This window comes from Solea senegalensis, linkage group LG1, assembly GCF_019176455.1.
Source record: "Solea senegalensis isolate Sse05_10M linkage group LG1, IFAPA_SoseM_1, whole genome shotgun sequence".
NCBI classification, from domain to species: domain Eukaryota; kingdom Metazoa; phylum Chordata; class Actinopteri; order Pleuronectiformes; family Soleidae; genus Solea; species Solea senegalensis.
In genome coordinates, this window is record NC_058021.1 from 38650446 (window position 1) to 38674038 (window position 23593).

At 39.7% G+C, this 23593-nt stretch overlaps 2 protein-coding genes across 2 annotated transcripts in view; both read left to right on the top strand.

Annotated features, from left to right (window-relative positions):
• The window catches only part of rps6ka3b (ribosomal protein S6 kinase, polypeptide 3b), a 40171-nt gene extending 27523 nt beyond the window's left edge, over window positions 1-12648 (top strand). The window contains exons 9-21 of the mRNA XM_044029713.1: window positions 4552-4622; window positions 4929-5017; window positions 5497-5561; window positions 5711-5813; window positions 5934-6043; window positions 6427-6552; window positions 6641-6730; window positions 7067-7225; window positions 8028-8189; window positions 8753-8829; window positions 8936-9053; window positions 9217-9357; window positions 9931-12648. Coding sequence (XP_043885648.1) covers window positions 4552-4622; window positions 4929-5017; window positions 5497-5561; window positions 5711-5813; window positions 5934-6043; window positions 6427-6552; window positions 6641-6730; window positions 7067-7225; window positions 8028-8189; window positions 8753-8829; window positions 8936-9053; window positions 9217-9357; window positions 9931-10053 — 1434 coding nt within the window. The 3' untranslated portion in view covers window positions 10054-12648. The remainder of the gene's footprint in view (window positions 1-4551; window positions 4623-4928; window positions 5018-5496; window positions 5562-5710; window positions 5814-5933; window positions 6044-6426; window positions 6553-6640; window positions 6731-7066; window positions 7226-8027; window positions 8190-8752; window positions 8830-8935; window positions 9054-9216; window positions 9358-9930) is intronic.
• Window positions 12649-13765: 1117 nt separating this feature from the next.
• Window positions 13766-21799, top strand: eif1axb (eukaryotic translation initiation factor 1A X-linked b). Its single transcript, XM_044025041.1, has 7 exons — window positions 13766-13941; window positions 15623-15706; window positions 17545-17648; window positions 17792-17842; window positions 18707-18788; window positions 18971-19062; window positions 20680-21799. Exons 1-7 carry the CDS (start codon window positions 13926-13928, stop codon window positions 20683-20685), a joined length of 435 nt encoding a protein of 144 aa, XP_043880976.1. The 5' UTR covers window positions 13766-13925; the 3' UTR covers window positions 20686-21799.
• Window positions 21800-23593: the final 1794 nt, after the last annotated feature.

Sequence of the window (23593 nt, forward strand, 5' to 3'; positions counted from 1 at the left end):
CCCCATATGTCTTATTTTGTCAATTCGGCATTTGAAATCCTTCATTCACAAAGTGACCACATGAGGCAGAAGTAGACCAGCAGCTCCCGTGTCCCTGTGAGCTAAAATCACTGATTTTCTCTATGAGGTTTGGTGTGGGAGAGTGAGTGAGAAGCCTCAATCCCTGATTCTGATTATTCTTTGTAAACTTTGAATTGATTGATGTTAAAACATCATCAAGAATTTGAAACAGACCAGGTGAAATATTTGAGTCTGATTCAATAAAATCATATATATATATGTATATATATATATATATATATATATATATATATTTATATATATATATATATATATATATATATATATATATATATATATATATATGTATGTATATATATATGTATGTATATATATATATATATATGTATATATATATCAAAAATATGAATGAATATTTTGTGATCAACTTTTTATTGGTTTTAACATTAACACAAAAAAATAAACACAAACATTGAATACCCACAACACCGCTCCCATCCCTCCCCCCAGAACACACAAATCACCCCCCTCCCTTGCCTCCTCCCCCTCCCCACGGGACACACAGTTATACATCTTCACAAAATCCGTATCAAAACAGACATATAGTACAATGTGATATACAGGAGTACAAGCATACAGCATGACACAGATAAACCTTAAAGGTCATGACAATAATATGTGAGCATCTTCTGCAGCTTTTTTCCAAATCTGTAATATTTGTGGCTTAGAATTATTAATACGAGCTGATGACCACTCCAGGTAGATCACCTCGAGGAGAGCTTGCAGCCAGTGTTTTATTAATAACTGATATGGCGGAAGCCACCTTAAAACTATAATTTTTTTAGCTGCAGTCATGCCAGCCAGCCAGAGTTTACACATAAACATAAGAGACTGTTTTCTTATGGGGAGCTTTCTCCATGAGTGATATTAAAGGGTGAATCCCCAAGGAACCTTGAGCAAATTAAGTTGTGAGTTTCTTGAGATACCAAAATGGGACATTAGATTGGAAAAATCCAAAATTGCATTTTGGCCTGAGATATCCCCCAGTGTCCAAATGCCATGTTGAGCCCACAATCGTGAAATGAATGGTTCGCCACCTGTCAATAAATCGGCTTTATGCCAAATAGGGGAGTGTTTTTGCCATTTTGACCCATATATTTCTCTACACTCAACATAAGTTGTATTACATATGAAATTATCGGGCCAAATTGAGAATAACATTTCTTATGTTTGAGTCCAGAGAAAGCCACATCCTGAAGTCTTAGGGGATGAACCAACTCCTGTTCTAATATCTTCCAGGGGGAAGTTACCTCTGTATCAAACCAGTGTTTCAAAGAACGCAACACGAATGCCCAATGATATAACGTTTAAAGTTTGGGCAAGCCCATCCACCCTGGGGTTTATCTCGCTGTAACGTTGACCATTTAATGCAAGGTTTTTTCCCATTCCAAATGAACTTTTTAAGCTTCGAGTCAAGTTTCTGCCAGAACCCCGCTGGGGTTGGTAAAGGGAGCATAGAACTTACAAAGTTAATGCATGGGAGCACATTCATTTTGACTGTAGCTATACGGGCGGGCATTGATGAAGGGAGTGCTGCCCACCTCTCAAGGTCATCCTCAGTTTTTTAAAAATGGAAGAGTAGTTATTTTTCGCTATTGCCTGGATACAGGGACTAATTTCTATACCTAAATATACTGCTTTTTGCGCCACTGGTATCAGATCTATGTTCAACAGTAGTAGGATTGACTTCGAATGGTTAATCTTATAACCAGAAAGTGTACCAAAGTGTTCTATGATTTCCAGCACACACATTGTAGGTTGGAGAGATAAACAAGTGTGTCATCCGCATACATTGACATTGAGTGTGATGTAGAAATTGTTAATTGAAACAACGAATGTGCTTTGTCGAATGTATTGGGCCAATGGTTCGAGAGACAAATTGAAAATGGCAGGAGATGCTGGGCAGCCCTGAAATTCGGACTAAATTTAAATTTTTCCAAGACTTTCCACAGATATCCTCATTCCAAGCAGTCAAATGCTTTTTCCGCATCAAGAAATAGGAGTCCACCTGGCAAGCCTGTGTTTTTGGCATCAGCGATGACATGTAAAAGCCGTCGGACATTGTCTGATGCTAACCGACCTTTAAGGAAGCCGGTTTGGTCCGGATTAATTAATTTCCCTGCGACTTTGTCCAGCTGCAAAGCAATAACTTTAGAGTAAATTTTGATATCTGCGTTAATTAGTTATATAGGACGGTAACTCGCACAACTCTGGGGAAACACAAGTGCTGTGTTTAGATCTTTGTGGAAATAGCCCTTTTTTATAGCAGAATTAATTGTGTTTAACCAAATCGGACCTATAATATTCCATAGTTCTAAATAAAGTTCAGCAGGGATCCCATCAATTCCTGGGGAGCGCCCCCTATTGGTTAATTTAACTGCTGTATGTAGCTCATCTAAAGTTATTAAGTTCCTTAGATTCATTTTCAGACAGTATTGGTAAGTTAAGCTTGTCAAAAAATGAATCAAATAATTCCGGTGTAAGTCTGTCCTCTGAGAAGTAGAGATTCTCGAAAAATGACTTAAATGTATTATTAATATCGGCTGTTTTGGTAACCCGTCCCTTAACCGGGCAGTTGATAGATGGAATGTTGAATTGGTTTTCTTGCCGTTTCAACGTTAAAGCAAGGAGACGACTTGGTTTACTGCTATCAGCATAATATCTATGTTTGGTGGTGTGCATCAAAAATTCAACCCGCTGCCTAAGAATATCATCTAGCTCTGCCCTCACTGACTTAAGCTCTCCACTTCGTCTCTATAATTGTCCTTAAGCTCTCTCTCTAGATTACTGCAAGCCTGTTCTAATTGGGAAATCTGTTGTATTTTTTTAAGATAAGATGAGAAGCCAATCGCATTGTGGTGTAGAAAGCCCTTGATCGCTGACCATACAATTGCGTTATCCGAGACTGAATCTTTGTTAATGTTAATAAATTCTACCAATTTGGTTTTAACTTGTGAGAGATATTTTCCATTTTTAAGAAGAGTTGTATTAAACCTCCACCTGGAGTGTGTACCCTGTAGGAGAACCAGATTAAATGAGGTTATTATTGCGTTATGATCAGAGATATTACGAGGTAGAAATACAACTTCATCTACAATTGGAATCAGGTTTGGTGTGGCTAAGATATAGTCTATTCTCGAGAACATTTTATGATATGGGGAGAAGTATGTGTAATCCCTAACCGTAGGATTCTGAATCCTCCAGATATCCACCAAATTAATGTCCTTAGCAAAGTTCTTTAAAGCTTTAGAGGATAAAGCTTGTGAGTGTGTAATGGATGGTTTAGATCTATCTAGATTACTATCAAAACATTTATTCATGTCTGATCCTACAATAAGTGAGTAATTAGAGAGACACAGTAACTCTTTAGTTAACAAAGGAAAAAAATATGGGTCAAAGGTTGTTGGCGCATATATACTTGCAAAGGCTATTTTCTCCCTTGGATAGAAACCCCACAATAAGCCAATCTCCCTGAATTATTACAGCTAGTTTTATCAATTGCCAGATTTAGTTTACTTTTCATTACAATCATAGCCCCTTTGGTCTTAGATCCATCCCCGGAGGATGTTACTACTCTGTAGTGTTTGTTCTGCATACGACGGACATCAGACGGTTCTAGATGAGTCTCAGATAAGAGAGCCACATCAACATTTTTGATTTTCAATAATTCTAGAACTTTTGAGCACTTAAATGGTGAATTTAATCCCCTAATATTGAGGGATAGTATAGTGTAATTAGCCATCCAAGTGACCCCTGATCAGAATGAATTGTAACCCTGACACGTGGTGGTACAAAATCCCTGTGTGTCCCCCCACCCCTCCCTTCCTTCTGTGATATACACATAACTTCCTTGTAACCCTCATTGAGCTATCAACCCTACCTAGTAGAGCTCCCAAGTTTAAATACTTAAACATATAACGCCAAAATCAATATCAAAAAACACTGAAAAAGAGAGAAGGGACGAAAGTGAATTGCTTAATAATAACAGAATGTAACAGCATTGGAAAAGGGACTTTTTTATACATTAATCGATTTTGTCCTTGTCACTTCTCATCCCATGAGACTGCCTGAAAATCCTATGAATTATCACTGGTCATTGTAAAAAAGAAAGAAAATACAGCAATTCAACCAAAAATATCCAACGAGCCACAAAGTAAAATGTACCGAAATAAAAACTGGGTGGCCACTAACATATTAAGCCAGAGAAATGCTGTGTATTGAATGCCTTTCCAAAATGGGGAATAAAGTAACACACAAATAAAGTCAAAACAAATAAAAAATATGAATAATATTTAAGGCAGACTTTAAATGGACGTGAACACACAAAAATGTAGGTTTTTGTGAAGAAACGTAATCTCCTGATGCCCTTAAATCTTAAATTGTCTTTATTGTAATGATATTTCAGCTTTTTAATGAGCAGCAGTTTAAATCTGTGCCGGTGTCATTTCTTCTCTCTCCTCTCTGTTCCAGTTTGAGATGCTGACGGGAACGTTGCCTTTTCAGGGCAAAGACCGGAAGGAGACGATGACCATGATCCTTAAGTAAGACACTTTATACTCTTTGTAAAAAAAAAACTCTGATCCAATCTCCGACTGCGGCTTTTATTTCAGCAGCAGCAGAACATCCGAGAGGAGGCAGAGAGACTCAGACCTCCCTCCTCCTGCTTTCTTTCTTCCTTCCATCCTTCCTTCCCCCTGGGAGGAGGAGGAGGAGTGAATGATTTATAATAGAGGAGATAAAGTGCAGCACTCAGGAGGAAGAGGAGAGATTTATAACAGACAAAGGATTCTTTTCATAATTCATTAAACTTTTGGTCCATAAATTTATTTCTTTGTTTTATGTCACAGAGCGAAACTGGGAATGCCTCAGTTTCTGAGTTCTGAAGCTCAGAGTCTCCTCAGGAACCTTTTCAAAAGAAACCCTGCAAACAGATTAGGTAAAAAAAACTCACTCACACACCCACTCACTCATTCACCCACTCACACACTCACTCATTCACTCACTCACACACTCACTCATTCACTCACTCACACACACACACTCACACATTCACCTACTCACACATTCACTCATTCACCCGCTCACTCACACACTCACTCACTCACACATTCACCCACTCACTCACTCACTCACTCACCCACTCACTCACACGCTCTCACTCACTGAGATAGTGGAGCCGTTCTTCTGAGGTTTCTCTGAACATAACCACTTTACAAAAACACTCAGGGTGAGTGAATGAGTGAGTGAACGTAGAGATCTCTAGATCTTTAAAGAATGATTTAAATTGATGTTTACAGAGATGTGAATTTGTTAATCTAAACCAGATTACTTGTAAATAAATGAACAAATGAATGGTTGTGACTCTGCCCCCTGCTGGTTTCATGCACATGTTCTTGTGTGTGTTTGTGTGTTCAGGAGCAGGTCCAGACGGAGTGGAGGAGATCAAGAGACATCACTTCTTCAGCACCATCGACTGGAACGTCAGTGACACAAGCACGCACGCATGAACACACGCATACATGCACACACACACAGACACACGCACACACACACACACACAGTGATTTCTCTCTCACTCATCATTTCTGTGTCTCTGAGTTGTTCTAACATTCTCTTCCTCCTGGTGTAGAAACTGTTCCGCAGAGAGATTCCTCCTCCTTTCAAACCAGCTGCAGGACGACCTGACGACACTTTCTATTTTGATCCAGAGTTCACCGCCAAAACTCCCAGAGGTAATAAACTCTGCTGCTGCTGCTGCTGCTGCTGCTGCTGCTGCTGCTGCTGCTGCTGCTTATGTTCCTGTTAAAAGTCCTCTGAACACAGAGGATTAACTGTGACTGTGTGTGTTTCAGACTCTCCTGGTGTGCCTCCCAGTGCTAACGCTCATCAGCTGTTCAGAGGATTCAGTTTTGTGGCCATAACAGAGGAGGAGACACAACCACTGCCTAATGCTATAGTACAGGTACACACACACACACACACACACACAGTGAAATCGTACAAGAAGAAAACTTTACCTAAAAACTCTCTACAAAAACATCACATATACAAATAACTTAATTAATTTGTTATCAAAAGAGCCCAACTTTAAATCTGGGATGGACATTACAATGGGCACTTATAAAATGGAGAGGATAACTGCATTTGTTAACCATAAATTGGAGAAATTTGCTTCATACTGGGAGAACTGGGTCAAATATGTCATACCATAGGCCTGATTTTATTTTCACAAACCAATGACTGCTGTACGAAAAGGATCACTCCCTACCTGTACATAGTTGTATTGTTGTTATTGTGTGTTTTTCTTTTCTTTATTTAGTCATAAAACAAGAGTGTTGTTTGCAGAATCTTCACCGCAGCACGTCGTTGTTCTCCGACGTCTACGAGATCAAAGAGGACATCGGCGTGGGCTCGTACTCCATCTGTAAACGCTGCGTGAACAAAGGCAGCGGCATGGAGTACGCCGTCAAGGTTCATCTCAACAAACAAACAAACACAACAAACAAACAACTGTTGCGTCTGCGTCATGTGACGTATACACGTGGTGTTTGTGTTTCAGATCATAAACAAAGCAAAGAGAGACCCGACAGAAGAGGTGGAGATTCTGCTGAGATACGGACAACATCCCAACATAATCACGCTCAAAGACGTGAGTTTAACACACTTTGTTTCACTGGTTTAATTCTCTTTAACATCCAGAATAACTATCCATTGATTATTTCTTTGATTCATCTGATTTTTCTTTTAGTCTTAAAAAATTCTATTTTTTTTAAATATTCAACATTCAAATGAAACTGGAACCAAACATTTTTTATTTACACAGATTTATATCAAATTTTCGGTCCTTTCTTTCTTCCTCCTGTCCTGTTTTTGTAATAGATTAAAAAATGTTTAAATAAATATCAGAAATGTTAGTTTTGACTGTTTTTGGGACTCTTGTAAAATGTTGTTTTGTATTTTCTCATGTTGTTTGTTCGTCTCTCAGGTCTATGACGACGGTCGCTCCGTCTTCCTGGTCACAGAGTTGATGAAAGGAGGAGAACTGCTCGACAAAATCCTGAGGCAGAAGTTTTTCTCTGAGCGCGAGGCGAGCGCCGTCCTCTACACCATCACCAAAACGCTGGAGTATCTGCACGTGCAGGGAGTACGTTCTTCACAGTTCTTCACACTTCATCAACACTTCAGTGCTGTCAGTTAAAGGCGTTACTAACAGCATTAGCACAAACCCATTTTAACGGCGTCAATTATTTTAAATTAACGTTCTTTTTGACCGAGCAAACTTTGTAGGTTTTTTTCACATTCTGTTGCAACAACTAGTAACGTTAGAAAAAGTACAACACCACACCGGATCTAGCTCAACCAGAAACAACACAACAGACACACTGCGAGCCGGCCACAGAGTAGCAGGCTAATGTTCCGTTGTGAGTGGATTCTCCGTCTCCAACGCAGCCTGGATCATTTCTCCACGCACTCCCCACAATGATGTATGTCATGATGTATGCAGTGTTACCAACCACGCTGGTAGACCCCCGAATCGTAGTACGGAGACCACCAAAGACTGCTAGCTCCTTTAGCTCCTATTAGAACGGCACTTTATTCACATACTGCAGACTGATACACAGCCTCTCTTATTATTGTGAGAGCCGCACAATAAGAGGAATGAATCTGCAGGGTGTTGATGAGCTTTAAAATGAGAAAAAAATAATGGGACTAAAAGAAATCAAGGGACATTTAGATTAGATAAAAATGTTGAAAATATTTGAATCATTTGACAGCACTAATTAAAACACAGAATTCACCTTTATATACACAGTGACAGGCAGGAAATCTAACAGGAAACGTTCTGTGTGTGTGTGTGTGTGTGTGTGTGTGTGTGTGTGTGTGTGTGTGTGTCTGTGTGTGTCTGTGTGTGTCTGTGTCTGTGTGTCTGTGTCTGTGTGTGACAGGTGGTCCACAGAGACCTGAAGCCCAGTAACATTCTGTACGTGGATGAGAGCGGGAATGCCGAGTCCATCAGAATCTGTGACTTTGGTTTCGCCAAACAGCTGCGAGCAGAGAACGGTCTGCTCATGACGCCGTGTTACACCGCCAACTTTGTCGCTCCTGAGGTTGGTATGACCACACCCCTTCATCCTCTCATCCTTGTCCTTTGTAGATAGACAGGTTGTAGGTCAGTAAACAGAATGCAAAAACTGATTTTCAGGAAAGTAAAATAAACTTGTTCATGAGACACTTTCCTTATTTTTGGCCCAAAAAGAAAAACAACAAAAATCTAAATTATCAGAAATGACAGTTTTATTGAATGTAACGAAAGCTTTAGTGAAATCACTGCTGTTTATGAAGTTGTTTTTCCAAAATGGCTGACTTCTGGGTGGGCGGAGCTAATGGATGTACATTAGAAATTAGTTTGGAATCATGAAAGCAACGAGTTTACCAAGTTTGCTCAAAATCGGAACGACTATATGCGACAAATTTAGCATTTAACGCAATTTTGGCGACTTTATCTCTCGCATCAAATATTCCCCAAAAAATTCCTCAACAAACTTTGGAGTAACACAACTTTTGTCCGACCGTGAGCTTGTGGGGGCGCTATAGAGCCCTGAAGCTCCGTATGGGTTCATGCTCTCACCCACTAACCCTGACATTCGTGGCTTGTTGTTTGTGTGGTCAGGTGTTAAAGAAACAGGGATATGATGCAGCCTGTGACATCTGGAGTCTGGGAGTTCTGCTCTACACCATGTTAACAGGGTCAGACACACACACACACACACACACACGCACTGTTAGTGTATGTTTTTAAATCAATGAATCACATGATGTTAGAAACGACTTTACGTCTCTGGTTATTCTGCAGCTTCACTCCGTTTGCCAACGGTCCTGAAGACACTCCGGAGGAGATCCTGGCTCGCATCGGCAGCGGGAAGTTCTCTCTCAGCGGAGGATACTGGACGTCTGTGTCCACTGAGGCTAAGGTGAGGACGCAGACGCTGAGTGTCCTCATCATTGAGACGACAGACACTCACATATCTGACAAAGAAAGAATCTGAAAAATTACAGAAAGTAGAAAATATTGACATTTAAGCAGCTGTAAATGTTTAATGTTTGTTCTGACTCTGTAAACCTGTGACCCGCCAGGACCTGGTGTCACGGATGCTGCACGTGGACCCTCACCAGCGCCTGACGGCGGGTCAGGTTCTGCGACACCCATGGGTGACGCACAGAGACCAGCTGCCCAAATACACACTCAACAGGCAGGACGCACCGCACCTCGTCAAGGTGACGCACGCTCCATCTGTACACACACACACACACACACACACACACACACACACTGCTGCTGTTTGTTGTCATGGACACGACCCACATATTCACTGAGGCGTGAGCATGTTCGTGTCTTTATCTCACTGTGAGACCTAAGTTTGTAAACCACTCACTCTCTCACACCAAAGTCCACAGAGAACATCAGTGATTTTAGCTGCAGGGACACAGGAGCTGCTGGTCCTCCGCTGCCTCATGTGGTCACTTTGTGTCACTGAGGTAAATCTGAATGAAGATTGCCTCAAATGCTGAATTCACAAAATAAGACATTTGAACTTAGTGATGATGCAGCAGTGGATCAACAACTCCTGTGTGCTGTGATGTTAAAGTCACTGATTTTTTCTCTGGGCTTTGGTGTGGGAGAGTGTGTGGTTTACAGACTTCTGTCTCACAGTGCGATAAAGACGTGAACATGTTCATAAGACATCATAGACAAGATTTTGTCAGGTTTATGACAGAATTGTTCCTTTAAATTCATCCAAGACGTAAATAACACGTCACTGTGTCGTCTCTTTGTCTCCGCCTCCTCAGGGAGCGATGGCCGCCACCTACTCCGCCCTGAACAGGAACGTCCCCCCAGTCCTGGAACCGGTGGGTCGTTCCACTCTGGCACAGCGGAGGGGGGTTAAGAAGATCACATCCACCGCTCTGTGACCTTTAAGCCCCGTGCCCCCTCACCTCCACCCACCAACTCTGACCTCGATCTGACCTCTGCCGGCTCCTCCCTCCCTCCTGTCCACTGCAGGACGGTCCGGCAGGACAGACTACTGATGGACATGCTAACGCCAAATATGAGCACAGAGATGGCCACTGACGCCTGGCCCCGCCCCCATGGCCCCCCCCTCTTCCTCCGCTGTCCTGCACCTTAACGGACACGATTGGCTCTTGTCCACTGTCTCGCTGTAGTCCGTCAGCTGGGCGGAGTCTTTGCTTTGGACAATCAGAGCTGCCTCGAAAACGCGGAGCAAAAAAAGAACGTACTGTATTTATAGACTTCAAAGATAAGTGAACGTATGGCAATCTTAACGTATGCATTTATAGGAGCCACGGTTTTAACCTCAATGAGCCTCCGAGAAGACGGCGTCCACGATAAATAACAACGGTGGGTGTAAATGACGGCGAGAGGCAGAATATCGTAGCCTCTGCTCTGATATGTCGCTGTTTTGACTTTAAGATGAATAGCAAATTTAAAGAAGACATGGGAAATTAGAGTCGTCTTATCGTAAATAAGCGATTTAGTTCCGAGTGTTTAGGGAGTCCAGGATTTTACTTTTATGATCAAACCACAAACAAAACTCGGTTAAACATTTCTCTGATTGTCGACAAACATCACAAAATGAAACAAAAACAAGCCGATCAAAGCATGTTAGTATTGTTGTTCGCCACAAAAAATATGCAAATTGGTGCGAGGAAACCATTAAAAGAAAAACAAATAAACTGTTGTTTTTTACGCAAAGTTCGCACAACCCAATTTTTTGTTTGAAAAATTCGTGCCACAAATGTTTTTCGATCAAACAAAAACAAGCAGATTCAAAGCACGTTAATGTTGGGTTTTTGCCCCCTAGTGGTCACGTTTTTAAATACACTCCACAAAAATAATGCAAAGTGGTTCGAGGAAACCGTTCAACCGCTCATTTCACACAGCGATTTTGTGTGTGTGTGTGAAAATTAGCCATTAAAAGCTTTTCAGCACGAGCTGCAAATGTTAAAGTTCTAAGCCCCCTGGTGGACGCAGACAGGAAAGAAGGTTTCCCGTCTGAAAACTTGGGTTTCTATGAATTCAATTTTCTTTTTTTTTTATCTGTGAGACGTGAAACAAAGAAAGCAGAAACATCTTAAATTAAATCGGATTAAATAATCTGGAACCAAACTTAATCCAGGAGTTCAGTTGTGATGATGATGATGATGATGATGATGATGATGATGACGACTCCGCAAAACCCTTTAAAACCTGGTCACATGATCTTCAGCCTTCACATTCACTGACAACATTTTTTCTCTTTAAAGCTGCAGTAGGTGAGATTTTTTGTTATCATTTTGGTCAATAATTTCCATAATAATCAAATGTCATGATGTAAATTACGTGACCCACAGTGACAGGAGACTTTGACCAATCACAGAACAGTTCAGAGAGAGGGAGAGACGACGCCTCCTGTTGGTTGGCTTTAGTAACAACTTTATTTCTGCAAAGAAACAAACGAGAAAAAATGGGAAAAATCCAAACAAAATGATTTTGAATTAATACCAAAAAAACACCTGCTGACTTCAGAATTTACCAAAATAAAATCCTGTAATAGAAAATATCAAAAAAATGTGTTCACATTTACCGCAAATTTAATGCCAGACGTTCAGATTTTACTGCTTGAAACCCTAAAAAGATTTGTCACTGTGGGCGGACCCTTTGTGTCTGTGATTATCTGGGAGCTACAGACAGAGTGATTCCACCCCCAAAAAACGTATGAAACTCGATGATTAATAATTGCTTTTCTTGCAATCCTGCCTACTGTAGCTTCAAAGTTCAGCTCGGCATCCTGGGAAATAATTCACTGAATATTTTCTGACGTGTAATGTGATCGTTCTGACCGTTAATATTCCTTTATTTCACTTAAAATAAAAATGAAATGTATGATATATATATATATATATTATATATATATATGATGAAATATGAAAATATCTGGAATTTTATGACTATAAAAATAAAAATTATAAATCAGTGAAACTAAAAACAACGATAATTAAAGAACAATAATCATTAAAGGTTAAAGGTGTGATTTAGTTGCTCCTGAAAACGTTTGACCACTAGATGGCACTAACTTCTCCACACAGGTCCATTAAGTCACATGAACCCACAACAGTATCGCAAAAAAAAAAACACAGTGTGTGGATGTGTGGACTGAGAAGATAAACATCGTTTTCATCGTCCTGCGTCTCTTCTTCAGTGATTGTTTTTTTGTTTTTATTGCATTTAAAACATAAAAATATAAATATATATAAATGTTGATTATTTTTCATGTACAGCTCTGGGATAAAGGAATGTAAACGGAATCATTTTGTTCAGTTTTTTTCTGTAATGATAAACAGGTGAACGGCTTTTTTCTCTCTCTCTTCCTCTTCATCCTCCTCTTCCTCTCTCTCTGTGTCACAGTCCGTTCCTGCTGCTACTCCAGCTCCATGTTTTTGTACTCACTCTGAGAGCTGGACTTTCTATTAAAAACAATAAAAAGAAAAGAAGACAAATCACACAAACCGATTATTGGACTTTTCTTTGTTTGTTTGTTTTTCCAGGAAAAAGAAATTCTCTTAACCAGGATTTAAATGATGTTTAAATTTGAGCACAAAAAAATAACTCATAAAAAGTTTCAAACTTTAAAAAGACGACGTCCTCAAACCAAAGAGAAATAAATTAAACATAATCAAAACAGAGAAGCGGAAATCATAGATTATTTTCACTTTTTCAAGAAAATTCACTGAAACTCTGAAGGTTTGTTTTGCTCCATAAAAACAAAGAAATCATTAAAAACTGATTCATTTTGTGTTTGTGGACAAAAATACGTTTAAGAAACATCATAAGTTCCACGTTTGATCGACATTTTATGAAGGTGGAGCTAAGGTGGAGCTCTCGAAGTAATCTTACTGGTGGGGTGGTAACATTTGTGGTGAAATGCGCATGCTGCCGTCATAAGCGCAGGGAATTCAACATCGCATGTTTTATCGCCTATACTTACACTAAGGGGGACCACGAAAACATGACTGAGTATTCTTTTCCCACACTTTGACGACTGATTTTGACGACTTTAATACACAAACCACATTTTTGAATTCTAAATGACTAATTTCATGCCTCAAATGATCTTAAAACTGCGTTCGGGGACATCACGCGCGCATACAATACTTTCTGGTGCGCACAAGATACTTTCTCGTGCGCACCAGAAAGTATCTCGTGAGCACGAGATCATTTCTGTTGCTCACGTAAACGTAAAAAATGTTTGCGTTTTTTTTTTTTTTTTTCGATGTCCCTTTAGGGGCTCCTTAAAAACTGAGACGAGACAGGCAAGAGAAGCAATAACAGATTAAATCCACTAGGAGGCGATAAAGTGACGTTTACGAGTTATAATGAATGTAAAACACCACAAAAAATCGACTTATTTAACCCTGAAATGTATTTTTATTTGTTTTATTCAATATCATCACATCTATCCATCTATCTATCTATCTATCTATCTATCTATCTATCTATGGTGATTAACAGTAGCTTACTGCCACCTTGTGGTCGTAGAAAACACTTACACTCCGCATTCATCCTTCCGTCCTTGGCTTTTTGTGTCTGAAACCGTTTCCTTTTTCAATAAAGAACTCGGTGTTTTGAATGTGTGAGTGGTTGGCGCATGCGCAGAGCAGCACAGCACAGTCTGAGCCTTTAGCGTTAGCTCACATCCTCCTCATCATCATCTTTGTGAACATTTGTTGTTAAACAGCGCGTGGTTTGTATCGAGCGGGATTTTCGCGAATCCTCTGGACAGAACATGCCCAAGAATAAAGGTGAGTCACGCCGCGTGGACGTGTTTTAGCGCGTGTCAATGTGTGTAGTTGTGAGTTCGCGCCGCGCAGACACACGCAGTGAAAACGTGACACTCAGCGGCTAACGCTAGTTAGCATCACGATTAGCGATTTTACCGCCACAGTTTCTACGTTTTTACTCAAACACAACAGAAAATAAGTCTGGTTTAACCCCAGTTAGTGAATACCGGGTCAGTGTCTCCAACTGCCCCGTGTTCACTGTCAGAATAATGAGTTACCCGGGACAACTGCTGACACTGTTAGCAGTTAGCTCCGAATTAAACCCCACCCGGTCTGGCCTGGGTAATTTTTTACTGACTTATCCTCAACTAACCCAAGATAACGCCAGTTAACTCTTTACCTGGTTATTTGGCTAAATGTAACTAAACTAAGGCAGGGTATTTACAATTTAATAGATAATCTGGACTCAAGCTACAGGAACACGTAGTTGTATTCTTGTGAATCTGAAATGCTAATTTACGATATTTTAACGTAAACTCTTATCAGCGCAACTGGCGTACGTTTTTCCCGTCTGTGTGTGTGACGTATGTCATCGCAAATGTGTTTAAGTGTTTATTGTCGAATTATTTCTAAAATGACGCTGAATTCTAATTCAGGATAACTATCAAATTTTCACCCCAATTAAAGGTGTACATATTTAGAATAAATTCAGTTTTAATTAGTTAGAGCGACGTAAGAGATGATCTCTAACTGGAATTCTCAATCATTCATCTGTAGGTTATTTTTTCGGTTAATCGGGTCAAACCTGGAAACGATGATCTTGTGTTTTTGTCCTCAAACACAAAATGATTCACTTTTAATGATTTCTTTGTTTTATGGAACAAAGAAACAGGAAAATATTCCCATTTAAGAAGCAGAAAAATCACAGTAACTTGTAACAGTTGTTGAAAAGCACTCAATTAAATAAATAGTTGAGGATTCATTTAGTAATCGATGAATTGTGTCAAAGTATGTGAGTGATTTTATGAAAACTACAGGTTTCTGTTGCCAAGATACAGTTAATAATGTTAAAATGAATTACTGCTTAAAATATCTCAAATTAAATCTAAATAACCATTGATTTCTCATTTGAGGTCCAGAGCTGCATCTTTGCGATGATTTACATCATGGATTCATTTGTCGATTTCTGATTTCTTTGTTACCTGGAGCAAAGAAAGCTGAAGATTCAGAGAGAGCATTTTATTATTAAACCATTAATTCCACTGAATCATTGAGTTTAGTGTCAGGACAGGTTTTAAAAGAATAGATTTTAATCTGTAACTAAAGGGTGACGCTTCATAATTCCCGTCTGAGATTCTGTATCTACAGTTTCATTCTGAAGAATCATAATTCCAGGCAAAGATGTCGAGATGGAAGTGTGAAGTACTTACTTCTGTATCACAGGGTCTCTCACAATGCGATACATGGTCCACAATACCAATAACTTTGCGATACGACGCTGTGATCATCGTTATCCCAAGACAATCATACTGCGATTAGGGATGAAACAAATACTCTGTGAATATTTTCCAGTTTCTTTGGTCCAACTGATTTACTGTGACATGAAGTTGAAAGTCGAAAATACAAGTTCAGCAACACCCCCTGAAGTAGGAGCTCTAACATGAATGAATGTAAACTGACGACGTCTTGTCTGTGTTTACAGGTAAAGGAGGAAAGAATCGGCGACGTGGAAAGAACGAGAATGAGTCTGAGAAGAGAGAGCTGGTGTTCAAAGAAGACGGACAAGGTTAGTTCTGGTCCTGGTTCTGGATCCAGACTATACCGGTGTTTCCTCAAGGATTAACAGGGTTTTTCACCTGAAAGTCAAATCATTAATCCTGGCATGACTACTTCAGAGATTATTAGTATGACCGTATTTCAACATGGAGTCATTTAATAACTGGTTTATGTAACAATTCCTATTCCCAGGACCAAGAATGTTTCAAATAATCTCACCAGCCTCACTCGTGCTTTTACCTAAATAAATGTTGTCGTACACATTGAAACCATCACTGGGATTAGACAAATGTTTATCTGTGATGTTAATTTAGACACTGAATCTTCATTTCTCTTAAATATGGTTCTATCTAAATATTCATTATTTAATGGTGTTATTATTTAACGACTCTCTCTGACCAGTCAGTGACCTGCAGTCTGTTGACGTCACATTGTAGCATTGGCTCAATGTGGTTTTTGTCTCTGTAGGATCGGCTCAGCTCACCTGGAACCTCGTCAAAGCAAGAACTAGGGCTGTATGATAAATGGTTAAAAAAAATCGCGATCTCGATTTACAATGACGCATGATCTCATTTCTAAATGACAACGATTCTTCTGCGTTTTATTTCATTTGCTATTTCCCTCTGGGAGTTTCCTCGTCGCTGGCTTCTCTCTCACCACTTGTAGTCTTTACATCACATGACTTAGTTTACGAGCAGCGGCGCAGAACACGGGAGAAAGTGTGAGCTGAGGAGAAATAAATACAAAACAGATCTGATTAAAACCCTGCAGGTCGTGACGAGAATCACACGACCACCTGACTCACCATATCCACCAGACTCCTGTGAATTTGCTTTGCTAAATGTTGGAGATGAAGCCACATTTTTAACTCGTCTACAGTTCAGTATTGTTCAGCTTTGATTCTCGTGTCTCTTCCTGTAAAGTTATAACAATAACTTTACTTGAATGCCTGAACTGAATGTTTCTAATCTTTTGTTCATGGGTGTATTAAACATTTCCATTTGTGAAAAAATCATGATCTCAATTCTGAGCAAAGATAATTGCGACATATTTTCCAGAATGGTTTTTATCAGGAAGTAAAACAGATCGCAGGGACTGGGTTCTGTCACTGAGGGAAAAACAACACAAAATGATTGGAGTTGCACCGAGCTTACTCGAGCTAGACGTTGGGATGGGAACGACACGGCATTTTGAGACGATTGTCAAGGTCCATGTGTCGAATTTTTGTTGAAAGTGTCCTTTCTTTTTTACAGCAGCGATGCAGAGGGTGGAAAATATTCTACACTGTACTTCGTTTTAGGCTCAAACATGGCTGTAATGTCCAATATTGATCTTGGTAATAATATTGGTCTAATATTATTGCCGCTAAATTTTAATAATCCACCTGTAGCAATGTTTTTTTTCAACAAGTGATACCCGCCCCCGATCATCATTCATTGTTGTAGCACTCTGCTAAACATATGGAACATCGTCTGTCAACTCATTTCTGATCTAGTCAATATGTTAACCTACATATTATTTATTTATTCATTTATTTATTTCCACTGCAACATTTCAACTCTCTTTTTGTGGAGGTGAGCACGTGTCGATTGTCGAAGTCCCGTCCCTAGCTAGAACTTTACATTTGAAAAACACTGTTAAACTCTGATGACCATGTGATAACTGACACCGACGCACATTTTACACCATTATTTCCATCTTTTTCATAATTATAATTGTCCAATTATGTCACAGATATTTCTCCCATAAAGAAGAATTCTTCCAGTCTCTGTATAATGAAGGATTTGCATTTGTGTGACATGTGATCCAGTATCAGCCCATCTCTTATCAGCCCAAACGTGTTTCCAGAATACGCTCAGGTGATTAAAATGTTGGGGAATGGCCGTTTGGAGGCCATGTGTTTCGACGGCACCAAGCGACTGTGCCACATCAGAGGAAAACTCCGGAAAAAGGTGGGAACGTCCTTGCTGACCTTTAACCTTTTCACACGGTCCACACCGCTGAGTCAGCACAGACTCTGTGTGTGTGTGTGTGTGTGTGTGTGTGTGTGAGTCACATGGTGTAATCTCTGCTTTGTGTTTTTTCTTTGCTCCAGGTTTGGATTAACACGTCAGACATCATCCTGGTGGGACTGAGAGATTACCAGGTGAGTTACACCTCATTGTCACTGGTTTAATCCTGGTTTTAAACCAGTTTAATTTGGATTCACCTCTGCAGTGCACTCAGGTTTGTTGTCTTTATCTCTGTTGTTGTTTTCTTTGTCTCTGTTGTTGTTGTCTTTGTCTCTGTTGTGTTGTTGTTTTGGCCTCTGTTGTGTTGTTGTTTTTGTCTTTGTTGTGTTGTTGTCTTTGTCTCTGTTGTGTTGTTTTTGTCTCTGTTGTGTTGTTGTCTTTGTCTCTGTTGTAGTGTTGTTTTTGTCTGTTGTCTTTGTCTCTGTTGTGTTGTGTTGTCTTAGCCTTTGTTGTGTTGTTGTTTTTGTCTCTGTTGTGTTGTCTTTGTCTCTGTGTTGTCGTCTTTGTCTCTGCCGGTTATTTTTGTCTCTGTGTTTTTGTCTCTGTGGTGATTTTGTCTCTGTTGTGTTGGCTTTGTCTGTGTTGTGTTGTCTTTGTCTGTGTTGTTGTTTTTGTCTGTTGTGTTGTTATTTTGTGTCTGTTGTGTTGTTGTTTTGTCTGTGTTGTGTTGTTTTGTCTCTTTAGTGTTGTCTTTGTCTGTGTTGTTGTTTTTGTCTCTATTGTGTTGCCTTTGTCTGTGTTGTGTTGTTTTTGTATCTGTGGTGGTGTTTTTGTCTCTGTTGTGTTGTCTTTGTCTGTGTTGTGGTATTTGTCTCTGTTGTGTTGTCTTTGTCTGTGTTGTTGTTTTTGTTTCTATTGTGTTGCCTTTGTCTGTGTTGTGTTGTCTTTGTCTGTGTTGTGTTGTGTATTTTATGTCTCTTTAGTGTTGTCTTTGTCTGTGTTGTTTTCTTGGTCTCTGTTGTGTTGTTTTGTCTCATGTGTCCTGATTTGTGTTCCAGGACAACAAAGCTGACGTCATCCTCAAGTACAACCCAGACGAGGCTCGTAGTTTGAAAGTGTACGGAGAGCTGCCTGAGCACGGTAAGTTTTTTCTTTAATAATTATTATAATTATTTATTCACTTTAAGAACTGTCTCTTAAAGTGAAGACATTTCTGTCTCTGCTGCTCACATTTTTCAAAACCATCATCAGTCATCTTCATCACCTTCTTCTGTGGTGCTTTTATTTTGGTGACTTTTAACACCTTGTCTTCGTCCTCGCAGCCAAACTGGACTTGGACACTCTGGGCAACGTCGATGACGACGTGCAGTTTGACGACGATTGTGACGTTGATGATGACGACGACATTGAGGAGGTGAGCGATTTTTATTTGAACCTGTAATCTGCTCTGAAAAGTTTAAGATTTAAAAAATTATAAAAGATTTGAAAGACTATGGAAGAGGATTAGGACCAACTGGAAAAAAAATGAAAACCTCAATTCTGACTTTCTCGTTCAGACGTTTTCTCGTAGTTGGGACCTTTTCTCTCAATTCCGACATTCTTGTAATTCTGACTTCTTCTTGTAGTTCAGACGTTTTCACATAGTAATGATTTTTTCACATAATTCTGACCTTTTCTCCAAATTTTCCATTTATTTAAAGGGGACATATTATGCAAAATCAATTTTTAACCATTTCAATACTTATATTTGGGACTCTGGAGGCCCTACCAGTCGCCAAAGTGTGGAAAAAGAATACTCAGTCATGTTTTCGTGGTCCCCCTTAGTGTAAGTATAGGCGATAAATCACGCAATGTTGAATTCCCTGCGCTTATGACGGCAGCATGCGCATTTCACCGCCCCACCAGTAAGTTTACTTCGAGAGCTCCACCTTAGCTCCACCTTGTCCCTGCAAGAGTGCAGGCGAGGAAGGAAGAGCGGTATTATGTCAACGCGGAGGGACAAGTGTGCTGTTGGTGGCTGCACAGTGGAGCACAGTGTTTTACACAAACTTCCAGCCTCAGAGGATTTTATATATGAAGCTAATGTGCCGGATAAAGTCAGCAAACGTGTGTTCGTGTGTTCGCACCACTTCACATCAGACTGCAGCCAGCGGTCGCCGTATTTAGTCAGCGGCCGTATTTCACCGACGTACAAACACACACATTTTTAAGAAAAGGTCACATAGAGCTTATAACTGACCATTCTGACACGTCCTAATTAAAAATACTTGTTCAGTACGTCCTCCATGACCGGAGCACAGACTCAGTCTGAGACACTCACACACAGCAGCAGTTTATGCAGCTCGCTGCTGGCGATCAGCGGTGCTGTCTCTAAGAGTTTTTAACTGATTTACAGTTGGGCAGTGATCGGCTCGATCCTTATGTAGGACGTCTCTTCCTGTGACGGCACTCTCGCTGCTTTCTGCGCACGCTGCCATGTTGATATTGTAGGAGAACTAGTGGAGGGAGGGGGAGAGGAATGGAGCGGAGGGAACAGGATCTGAGCGAGTGAGCGCTGTAAAGAGGACAAATCAGAAACCCCCTGGAAGAAGTGTGTGTGTGTTTGCCTGTGTCTCATTTGCATATAAAGGGACCATGCACAAAACCGAGCATTCTGAAAGGGGCGGGTTTAGCAGGGTTATTGAACTGCTATGATGCTTCATCCTTATGGTATTTTGACCAAAGCATGTCACTGACATGTTTATTAGGACACCAGGGAACTATTTTAACTTGGAGAAATAGGGTATAATATGTCCCCTTTAAATTCTGACCTTTTTATTCTTATCAGGGAGAAAAAAAAATCCAGTAGCGTAAAAAAACGATTCAGAAAAAGAATTTCACGAGCATCGTGATGAATGAATCGTTGAATTATGCTGGAAAATGATGTCAAACACTGAGAGCACTGACTATAGAATAATGAACTCTAATAAATGAATGAATGAATGAATAATAAGGAACTCGAATGATGATGTGTGTTGTGTTTTGTGTGCAGATCTAAAACAGCTGCTTCTGGAGGACAAGGACATTTTTACTGGAGATGCTCCCACTGAGATATTCTGAACCGAAACATCGCAACAACAACAACAACAACAATTAATAATAGCGACTTTTTTTTATTCTGATCAGCCGACAGATTATTAACACACTTGACTGATTATTACTACATTTAATTTAAATTGTCTCCGGCCTGGTTCTCAGCAGGAAACCAAGTTCACTGTCAGGGTAAAATCAAAGCTGCTGCAGCGCCCCCAGCTGTACACAGCGGTACTGCAGATGCACTGTGGAATAAGAGCAGGTTGATAATCCAGATTAACATCTGGAGCATTTCTAGATTTGTACGTGTTGCCGTCTCCTTCACGTCAGATAGTTTCTCTCTTTTTCGCCGCAGAGTCTGAACTCTCTAGTTTTTCTTTTCTTTTTTCACCTTCAGCAGCAAACGCGACTTCTTTTTAAAAACAAATGTATTTATATTAATTTCACGTTTGTGTGGAATTGAAACAAATCTCTGCATTCGCCAAAAAATAAAAAGAGGGGAAAATACTTTGTGTTTTTCTTTCTTCTGGCGGCTGTGGTTTTCTTTGTATCTTAAAACAAATGACAAATAAATCCAATAAAACCACATGATGGAGGGTGATATCCAGGTTTTTCTTTTCACTGGTTTTTATTTTGAATGAAGGAAAATTATGGTTCATCCATTTTTTTCCCTCCTGAAATCAGATATTTTTCTTTTATTTCTGTTGTTTTCTTCGTGTTCATCTTTGTTTCTTTTCCATTTTTCGCGACGTCAACAACTTGCGCTTTAAAGTTTGACCGTAACAAAAGAAAAAAGAGCAGAGGTTCCGGAACTCGATAAACACCGATAAAACCTCACGTCTGAAAAACTAAACCATAAAACTATTATTATTATTATTATTACATACAGAATAATTATTAGCTGTATTTTCCCCTGGGGGAGCAGAGCGCAGCGCCCCCTGCAGCTCAGTTTTTGAACCACTGCTCTGCACATGCGTGTGTGGGGGGGGTGTGGCCTGTCGCTGTTGTTGCTGTAATTCTAAGAATATACAATGATGTTTAAAGGCTTGGTTTCCAATAAAGATCTTAATCCACTGACACTGACAAAGTGTTTTTTAGGTTTCCATGCTCTACACTGGGACCAGGACCATGTCCTGATCTTGGTCTTGATCCAGAGCCAGATTCTCCGGTTGTTGAAAGTCAGACTCAATGATTTTGTTTGCGTAACAAATATAAAAATATGACAGATTATTTACCATGTGACGTAACTACAGATGAGGATTAGGATTCAGACAAAATTCTGAGATTAAATTCAGAATTATTTATGGTTTATTTTTTTTTATTATGTATTATTTAGTTTATGCAGCTCACCGCTGGCGATAAGCGGTGCTGTCCCTAAGTGTTTTTAACTGATTTACAGTTGGGCAATGTTCGGCTCGATCCTTATGTTGAAAGTCTCTTCCTGTGACGGCACTCTCGCTGTTTTCCGCGCACACTGCCATGTTGATATTGTCAGAGAACTAGTGGAGGGAGGGGGAGAGGAATGGAGCAGAGCGAGTGAGTGCAGTAAAAAGGACAAATCAGAAACCCCCTGGAAGAAGTGGGTGTGTGTTTGCCTGTGTCTCATTTGCATATAAAGGGGCCATGCACAAAACCGAGCGTTCTGAAAGGGGCGGGTTTAGCAGGGTTATTGAACTGCTATGATGCTTCATCCTTATGGTATTTTGACTAAAGCATGTCACTGACATGTTCATTAGGACACCAGGGAACTATTTTAACTTGGAGAAATAGGGTATAATATGTCTCCTTTAAATTAAGGGAATATATTCAGTCCTCACAAAGACTGTAAAACCTGTGTGTGTGTGTGCGTGTGCACGGTAAACCCCACTGACCCGTATTCTTTAGTGTCATCGTGTGACGTCATCGAACAAAGCGCTGGGTCTCGGCACGTGTTTCCTGGCAGCTGAGACTCGTCCACATGACAAGAGGTGAGAGAGTGGGAGGAGCTATGATAAACAATAAAACTTTATTATTATTTTAATTTCTCATCTGTCATTAAAATGTCAACACACAAATCCCCTGTTGCTAAGCAACACATGGCAGTGTGATGTTCATGTGATTCATATGTAAATGAGTGAGGCGTGAGTTCATGTTTTTATTTAATTACTGTAAATGAGAAATCGTTGATTTTTAATTAAAATGTTTTATTTATTACATGTATAATGTTTTTATAACATTGTTTTTAGGCATGAAAAGAAAACTAAACCTTTATTTTAACCTCCCTCTCTGTCTCTCTCCTGAGTCACTGTGCTCACACTGAAGTTAGCTTCACATTCTGAGCTCCAGTTAAGGGAAAACTTAAGGGGAAATTGACTTTTCTTCCAGTAATCCACTCACAGCATTTTTTCTGTTGAATAATTGATAAAATCAATGAACATTCACTCACTCACAAACCTGAAGTGAATACATGAATAAATGAAGGATTAATGTAAGGATACTTGAATCTTAACTTTCACTCACTGTCTGTGGTTGAGGCTTTAATAAATGTAGTGAAATGTCACCTTTTTTCCTTCTGTTTAATCTGATACTGTTTATTCTCTTTCAGTTTAAGCTTGAGTTCAAAACTAAACCTGGTCTCATGTGGTGTATTAGGGATGTAAAAATGTGTGAAATGTCCCTTTTTTTCTTTTTCTTTGTATTTACAAATCAGAGTGGGTTATTTATTATTTTATTTATTTATTTATATTAGTAAATAAGTAAATGATTAAACAAAATACAGTTTGACTCGCAGAAACACAACTAACTTACAATTTAAGACAATATACGTATAAATATTGCATGGAGTTGATTCTTCATCTGCAGCATTTACCCTTGACTTTCCCCTTAACTCATCA

What these genes read in the sequence shown, in the direction of transcription:
- eif1axb (XM_044025041.1), top strand. An exon ending in GAGGAAAACTCCGGAAAAAG is followed by an intron (nt 17,649 to 17,791) that starts GTGGGAACGTCC and finishes TCTTTGCTCCAG; the next exon opens with GTTTGGATTAACACGTCAGA. An exon ending in CGGAGAGCTGCCTGAGCACG is followed by an intron (nt 18,789 to 18,970) that starts GTAAGTTTTTTC and finishes TCGTCCTCGCAG; the next exon opens with CCAAACTGGACTTGGACACT.